This window comes from Excalfactoria chinensis, chromosome 4 (assembly GCF_039878825.1).
Source record: "Excalfactoria chinensis isolate bCotChi1 chromosome 4, bCotChi1.hap2, whole genome shotgun sequence".
In the NCBI taxonomy this organism is placed as follows: domain Eukaryota; kingdom Metazoa; phylum Chordata; class Aves; order Galliformes; family Phasianidae; genus Excalfactoria; species Excalfactoria chinensis.
Genome location: NC_092828.1, coordinates 27,346,400 through 27,355,155, shown reverse-complemented (window position 1 = coordinate 27,355,155; position 8,756 = coordinate 27,346,400). Strand labels below are relative to the sequence as shown.

The 8,756-nt window shown below is 39.2% G+C and overlaps 1 protein-coding gene across 1 annotated transcript; it reads left to right on the top strand.

The window, feature by feature from the left end:
* Positions 1-251: 251 nt before the first annotated feature.
* FRG1 (FSHD region gene 1) lies at positions 252-8,078 on the top strand. Its single transcript, XM_072336334.1, has 9 exons — positions 252-438; positions 662-729; positions 2,643-2,765; positions 3,710-3,767; positions 3,951-4,065; positions 4,410-4,514; positions 5,255-5,346; positions 6,313-6,423; positions 7,185-8,078. The coding sequence occupies exons 1-9, from the start codon at positions 377-379 to the stop codon at positions 7,219-7,221; spliced, it is 771 nt and encodes a 256-aa protein (XP_072192435.1). The 5' UTR covers positions 252-376; the 3' UTR covers positions 7,222-8,078.
* The last annotated feature ends 678 nt before the right edge of the window (positions 8,079-8,756 follow it).

The window sequence follows — 8,756 nt, the reverse complement described above, 5'->3', positions numbered from 1 at the left end:
AAGGTAGATATGATTTTAAACCTCATCCTGCTAATGTCATGGTTCTGCAGCCTTCCTTCTTTAATGCATTAATTAAAAATAACAATAAATGAAAACCTTTTGTTACTTGTGCACATAAACTACATTAAGTGTCGCACGTGCGGATTCAGAACAACTCTCGTTCCCTCAACGCAGGGCGCACAGCCAAGATGTCGGACGCACCCCGACCCCCGCCTCGCTTTCTCCGCCATGCCTGCAGAGCGCGCGCACGGCCACCAGGCGGGAAAGAGCAGGCGTGGCGCGAGCCCTGGCGGAGCGGGCGGGGAGGAAGTTTGCCGCTCGGCGGCTTCCGTCCGTGGTGCCGCGTCATGTCCCGCTGCGCCCGCCGTAGGCAGACATGGCGGAGTACTCCTGCGTCAAGTCCACCAAGCTCGTTCTCAAAGGGGCGAAGGAGAAGAGGTGAGGCTGCTCCCTTCGGTTGCTGCTGAGCCGTCAGCTCGGGTTTGGACCTCACGGCTCGCCGGCCGTGTAGAGGTTGAGGTCGGGCCGTCACAGTGTCGGGGGGCGCAGGGGTGAGAGCGAAGGCTCTGGGGTGGGCAGCGCTCCGCTCCTGGCAGCCCCCCCGGCTGCTTGGGGGTGGATCGGAAGGTGCGTTCTTATCTTTTTGTGTCACCCTTTGCAGCAAGAAGAAGCACAAGAACAAGAAAAGGAAAAGGGATGAGGATGCAGAAGAGCAGCTTGATATCGTCGGTGAGCAGCTTTCTGGGAACGATGTGACTCGGTGGCAGCTATAGAGGACAGCAGAGGTGGAAAAGATTGCTACAGGACTCTTAAAACTAAACGTACCCTGTGTTCAGGGTTATAGTCACTTGTAGCATGTTTGTAAGATAGAGTCTTTCCAGCCTCTTTTTGGATCAAGTATGTTCATATGTTCTCAAGCTCTTTATTTGCTTGGATCTCATTTTGGTTTTGTTTCTTTTTGTTTGTTGTTTTCTTTCCAAAAGTATTTGCTGTAAGCAGAGACTTATAATGCTATTCTGCACAAGTAACATGTCTTATGTTATTTGACCATTTCCTACTTTGAAGCATGTGTGCTTTCTATTCTTATTCTGTCTGTAGTTACTTCTTGCCTGAGTTCTTTAGGTCGCTCAGACCTTCAGTCTTTCTGGAAGGAGGTTTTTGTTTGCTTGTTTATTCTAGTTTGTCACACTGCTGTTATGAGTTCACGTTATAAATTTGCTTCTGTTAATCGAAGTCAAAGGCTTAAACATTATTTTGTATCCAAATGTAACTTCACTTTTTTTTTTCCCTGAAAGAGGAGGATCGAACCATGTATGGCTTTGGGAGATAACACAGCAGACTGCCCTTTAGTGCTGTTTGTGCTTAATTTATCATAATATATTTCACAAAAACAGCTGAAATATATTTAGCCATGGGAGGTGCAGAGGTATACTGTAGCACAGTGCTCCTAACAGCATAAATGTCATTTTCTGTTTTGTGCTTAGGCACTGCAAGGGAATTTGTGCTTGTTTCTCTGTTAAAAGACCATAGGTGAGAAAATAAACTACTGTGCTTCACAGAATGTCCCAGGTTTTTTGCATTCTTTAGTTTACTTCGATTTCAAAAGAAAATGCTGGCAGAGATTTGGAAAATGTATATGCTGATGAATTTGCATTGCTCGGGGAGCAATGGCTTAAAACTTGAGTGTAGGAGATTCCATACAAACATGCAGAAGAGCTTATTTGTGATACGGGTGATGGAGCACCGGAACAGGTTGCCTAGAGAGACTGTGGAGTCTCCTTCTATGGAGATATTCAGGACTTGTCTATATGCCTACAAGTGGGACTTATTGTAGGGTTCCTGCTTTAGCAGGGGGCTGGACTCGATGGCCCTTGAGGTCCCTTCCAAAACCTGTAATTTGGTCATTCTGTGAGCAGTAAGCTCTGACTCTGCAGGATAACCAAATTTGCTCCATATGTTCTATAAAGATAGGTGAGGATTATTTCTACTAAGAAAGATAGATTTGCTGAATTTACCATGAGGAAAAAAAGGCATCATATTTTAATTAATTAAAATTAACTATGTTAATTAGGCAGAGAATATTTTTAAGCTAATAGGAGGAAATGTTACCTGTTTAAGTATTACAAACACTGTAATTCTGGTTCATGCGTGTGATCGGGGTTATGTTGGTAGAATTCAGTGAGGCTCAAAAGTTCAAAGTTGTTCAGCTGGAAACATTGTAACTGTAGAACTTGTATGTAGCGATTTCAGAGAAGATGGTTTAAAGGTTTCTGTTGTGTTGGATGTGTAGTAATTGGCTGTGACTGTAAAACTGCAGGAGGCTGATCCAGAATCAAAACCCACCTATCTTGCAAAGTGTTTCTTCTGCTGGATCAGCTGGATGAATCGAAGTGCTTTGTAGTGAAACAGCACTACAGAGGGATGGAGAACAGGAGACAGCGATTAGGGACAGCAAGGTGGATAGAACAGCAGAATAGCCTGTTCCAGCAGAAACACCATTAAATTAGCTGGGTATTATAAAATAATGCACAAAAATCTTAGATACCATTTTTGTCTATAGAATGTCAAGTCTTGGAGTAGATACAGAAATAATGAAGTTGCGATTACTCCATTAACTGTGATGGTTATTTTGTTTGTTTTAGGAAACTGGTGGGCTGTCAGCAATTTCGGTGAAATTACAGGAACTATAGCTATAGAAATGGATAAAGGAGCTTACATCCATGCCCTTGATAACGGCTTGTTTACGCTTGGAGCACCACACAAAGGTTTGTTTCAGAAAATTTGGGAAAAAAGCAGTTTTAGTAATGAAAAGCATAAATGTAGTGTCATTAAAGGCAAACAGTTTTACAGCTAAAGGCAGGTCATTACAAAGAATGCAGTAATCTTGGCTGTACTATGACTGACCTAATGACTAACAATCAGTTTCACTTATTTCTTCATGCTGTTTTATCTGTATAATAAATTGAACCACATTGGAGATGTATCCTGTTACTGGATAGGAAGCCATACAACTTATAAACTCTATAGCTTATAACTTATAAGCATTGTAACTTACAACCCTATAAAATCTTGATGGTATCAATTTGAGAATGCAACTCGAGGCAAATGAGTTTCAAGGATTATTGCTGCATCTTCTTCAGAACGTATTGGTTTTGTCGCTGTGCAAGTGTGGCATGGTGTGTGGCACTGGTATGGTGGGGGTGAGCTTGTCTTCTACTTTCAGTCTGAAGCATCAGTCAGATAAGATATGCTTCACAATCCTCACAGTGTTTCATCTTTAGAGTGAGTTCAAACCAGCAGTGATAGTGTTATCTCACTTTGGTTTTGAGGAATGGAGAGGTTGGCAGCTTTTTAGGATTTCAGGCTCTGCTGGAGGCAAACTGTGATTTTGTTATTGAGAAAATAATATTACAACAAAATTATAGTTTTTCAACATCACCTGGAGAATTACAAAATGTTACTGACTGCAAATTCCTTACAACAAGGATTATATTTGTTCTGTTTTACTTGAATGTAACTAAGCGCCTCCATTGTTTTCCTTTAATAATGTGGATATTCTGAAGGAATAAAAAACGCAGCATTGTGGATTTCCATAGAATTCAGCAGTGGCAGTTGTATTGTTTTTCAGCTTGTTTGAAACTGTAGTGTTAACTGGTTAAATACTGCCTGTAACATGTACTGCATAACTAATGGAACATTCATTCCTAAGATGATGAAGGCCCTAGTCCTCCTGAACAGTTTACTGCCGTGAAGTTGTCTGATACAAGGTAATTACTGTAACAAAACGTTACAAGCCTCGATATTTGTTTTCTTTGTTTCTCATATGAATACCTGATTTTATATTCTCTTAAGATACATTGTATAGTAATAACATTTTTTATTTATTGAAAATTGTGAATTGCTTTAAATCAAGATGTTCTTCATTGTTTTCCTGTATTTTTCCATTTGAGGATTGCTCTGAAGTCTGGTTATGGGAAATACCTGGGTATAAATTCAGATGGACTTGTTGTCGGGCGTTCAGATGCTATAGGATCAAGAGAGCAATGGGAACCTGTCTTCCAAGATGTAAGCTGCTTGGGATAATTCATTCAATATTCCCAACATCTGACTGTATTTTGACTTGTATTGACAGGCTGTAAGATGTTATTTACCAGTTACCTTTATGCATTTTCTTTCATATTTTAAGTTCTTCTGTTCTCCTGAGTACAGTGTAGTTTTTGTATTTCTATAGAATTTTTTTCCTGTATTTTGGCAGCTACGTAGGATTTAAGAATGGAGAAGGCTGCCAGTTAGCTGTTGAAGTGTGTATATGTAAGAGAACAGAATGCACATACAGAGCTTTCTGTTGCAGTATCAAGAATCAATGTTACAGTTAAGGTTTATACTAACCATATATGGTATTTCTGCAGAAAAAAATGGCATTACTAGCAGCAAACAGTCGTTTTATTAGATGTAATGAAGATGGAGACATAGAAGCCAAAAGCAAAACTGCAGGGGATGAAGAAATGATAAAGGTAATTACAATATTCTACAATTAATACAGGCTTGGTGTGGATATTCAAGCTTACCCAAGTACTTGTACGCTACAGTTACTGATAGCATACAGGTATAATTGTTTTCTATAAGCTACCAATTGATTTGGCCTCGAAAGAGGCAAATTAGTGCCAGGATTGCCTAAACCAAGGTACTTATCTATCTAGTGGAAATATTTATGCCACTAAAGAAGTGGTAGGTAACTACCCTCTCTGTGGTACACCAGGTAATTCTGGACTGCTTGGTACAAGATAGAGGAATTCTGACTGAACCAGCAGCAGAAAAGGGTTATCCAGAATGATGCTGGTGCAGAGATTTTATGTATAAGAGGATGTGGAAATACTTCATTTGGACTTGAAAAACGTGTCTGCAGATAGAGAGGTGTGTTAGTCATAGCAATAATACTATGGAGTCAGTCTCTCAGAAATACATTTTACTCCTGATAACTCTTAACAATTGTAATGATGCTTCTTTGGGGGAGGGGCGGGGGGGATTATGTCTTACAGTATTTTGAAGTACTGTGCTTAATCCTTCCCTGTGCTATAGGAGACTCTTGCTTTTATTGCTGTTTTTTCTAGTTAACCAATTTGAAAGCTGAAAACTTAAAGTCACTGTGACTCTCATTTGGTTATGAAGGATATGGTGTCTTCTTTAAATTACAGTTTTTTATTTAAAAAAAAAAAAGACATTTGCTATTATGTATTTTCTTCTCAATTAACAGATTCGAACTTGTGCTGAAAGAGAAACTAAGAAGAAAGATGATGTTCCACAGGAAGACAAAGGAAACGTTAAACAATGTGAAATCAATTATGTGTATGTAGTTGGAAGCTGTTAACAGGTTTAAGTAACTTCTTCCTCTTTTCTTTGGGAGCCAAACTCCCAACCAGTTGGTTGCTCACTTCCTCCTCCTCAGCAGTACAAGGGCATAAAATAGGATGAGAACGTTCATAGGTCAAGTTAAATGGTATGCAACCTCCTTCTGTTCAATGTCGCAGACAAAACAGACTAACCTTCAGGGAAATTAATGTATTGCCTCTTAAAACAGATAGGGGTAGTGAAAGAGACAAGCTAAAATTAAAAAACCTCTCTCTCCCCTTGCTCCCAAGCTTAACTTCACTCCAGACGCCTCAGCCCCCTCCCCCAAACTGGGGAGTAGCCAGTACAGGATAGTTTCTCTTCCCCATGCCTTTATTCTGTGTGTTCCCCTGTTCTAATGTGATCCTCTTCACTGGGGAATATCTGCTCGGGCACCTGGATCACCTCCTCTTTCTACTTTGTCCTTCATACCACATTTACTGCTTTTCTTCCTCTTCTCTGCCTGTGTGGCATCTTTGTCCTTTCTTAGATGGTTTCACAGAGGCATCACCAGCTCTGTTAAATGGACTCAGCTTTACCATATGGTGGGTCTGTCTGGTGTGGGGCAGTTCCTGGCTTCTACTCACAGAGGTCACATCTGCAGCCTCCTCACTACCAACACCTCACCACCTACACCCAATGCACCTTCATTCCTGTCTTGTTTTGCTCGTAGGTGAAGGACTTGGAGTTCTTCAGAACTTTTAACCATATCACGTTAATCATGCATGGTGTCATTCCACTCAGTGCCCCCAAAAAACTGAGTAGTTTTCACATAGATAAATTTTAGTGCACTTCTGGTAGTGTGATGGCTTGTTAGAGTTTTATTACGCCGGTTGTCTACTGCAAGATACTCATCGCAGCTGTTTTTATTTAAATACAGATTTTTAAAGGAGTTGCAATTCTTAACATTTTTTCCCCTTACAGAAAGAAATTCCAAAGTTTCCAAGACAAAAAGCTGAAAGTAAGCAAAGAAGATACAAAAGCCCTCCGAAAAGCCAGGAAAGAAGGCACTTTTCATGAAGCATTGCTTGACAGGTACTTTAATGTAGAAGAAATAAGGTGCTAATTAAAAGAGACTGAGAGATGGGATGACAGTAAATTTGGATCCAAAGAATGGATAGGTTTCATGGAGGGGAGGGCAGAGAGGAGGTGCAGATATGAGCGCTTCCTCCCAGGTCAAGATATTGCAGAGAGTCATATGCATTTTTATTGCATTTTTTGTTGTCCAAATATTCACATATTTGCCTGAAATTTCTGGGTTGGGAAATTCATCAGAACTGAATTCATTTGGGCATCTCTAGGTTTGCTCAGTTTACTGAGTACAGGGGAGGTGAGGAATGGCTCTTTTTAATGACAAGAAATAAGCTTTTAACTTTTTCTTTACCCACAGTATCAGGGCCGTTTGGAAAGGGGAGAGCTGCATTATAAGGAGAAATAGCATTTATTAACAAGTCTTCAGGCTATTAAGTGAGAATTTTTCCCAGGGAGCCAAGAATGCAGAAACTGTCCTGAACTTTTAAAATGCTTTGTATGGTTTAAATTTTAATACATTAATTAAAGCAGAACGCAAGTCCTGATTTGAAAGGAAATATAAGGTTATTGTTACACACCGCAGTTGTAGCTCCTTAAGAAAACAAAGTGAACTCACACAGCCTAAGTGTTGTTAGGTTTTTGTGTTTGCTTTGAATAAAGAAACAAAACTGCTTTCAATGCCTGCTTAAGATTTAGAGGCAAATAAAACACTCAGATGTAATGTTCAGTTTTTAATGTTTTGTTTCATTCTCCTTTCCACACAGGCGAGCAAAAGTGAAAGCAGATAGATACTGCAAGTGATAACCAGTTCGTCTGTTTTCTTCTGTGTCTTTGATTATAGGATCATATTGAAAACACAAGTAAAATGTTTTATAATTGTTTATACAGAAGTTGTTTTGCTGATATTTTTATTGCGTTATTTTTAAAGGACTGCCTAAGAGCTGTAAATAAGCATCAACCTCGTCTCAAATTTCAGTAATGATTACTATTGATATTATGTTACAAATACATGCTCTTGAGATAGTTAATTACTTACTGGAAGACAAGTTATTTGATCCACTGGATCTCCCAAGGTTGATGAAATAAACCTGAGTTTAGAGACAGTGATAAAGGGCAGATGAGAACAGCAAAGTTGTCAACAATAAAGTATTGTTAATGCATTGGAACTGTCAATATATATGTAAATGCCTCAAGCAAGCAAGAGGAAATAAATAGAATACGTCATATCAGTTACTGAGTAGAACATCTGTGGAACCATCCAGTGCAGTACGAGGTAGGGACCAGAATGTTCAGACTTCATAAAGCAGTGATTGAAACAGGCCCATTACTCAGACTGATAAATTACAAACTGCAAAATCCAGATGCTGATGAAAGTCTGGATAAGTCAACCTTATAACAAATGGAAATGCACTTGTCTCGTAAGAAAAGGGACTGGCTATCTTGTGTTAGCAGGCTCCTCATCTAAAAAAAAGGAGGATAACTTCAGGCAAACTTGCTCGTTTCTTTAGGGCATAGACTTTAATCTTTCATAAAACAGCAGTGCTTTTCTTAAGGTCATAATGTAATGTGTATTCCTCCTGTCTTGTATAAAATATGGTTTCCTATGTCTTTTCTGATTACCAAGAAGTTTCTCAATAAAAACATCTCTGTAGGAACTACCTCAGATCACTTAATCTCTCTTTCTACGTAATCTATTTCATAAAGATTACTTGGTAACAATATTGAGGATTGTTTTGGTAATAATTTGCTCTCTCCACAGAGCCCCTACTAATGGTCAGTGTGAACTGTATGTTAACGTATAAAGCTGTAAGCTAATGCAAGATAGTGATGTCTCTAAGAAGCACAAGAACAGACCAATGATGTCACGGCAGTAATTGCAGTTAAAATTGTTCTAATTTAACAGGTGGGGGGTCTTGAGAAAATGCACAGAGTTTAAGTATGTTGAAATTGTTTAAACCCGCTATTTAAGTTTTCAAGAGTAAAACAAATAATAGCCAGTATGACAAGATTAGCCAAGGTCAGTAATAAAAACATCTATAAATTACTATTTTTTCCCCAGGAATTCAGAAAATAAGGAGGTAGCCCAGAAAGCTTTAGGATACCGAAAGAGGAAAAATTCCGTGGGCTGGGTAAATTAATGCTGCAATGTAAGGATCCTTTAGCTCATGTCTTCAGAAAAGCAAGTAAAAGTAGAGACTTTTCTCTGAAGAATTCTTTTAAGCTTTTCATACTTAGTTCTTTCCAGCCTGAGTACAGAGATTTTGCCAAAGGACGTTCTCCTCTAAAGCACTGAAGTTTATTGAATTTACGCAATAGTAATTCATTTGTTATCTGTT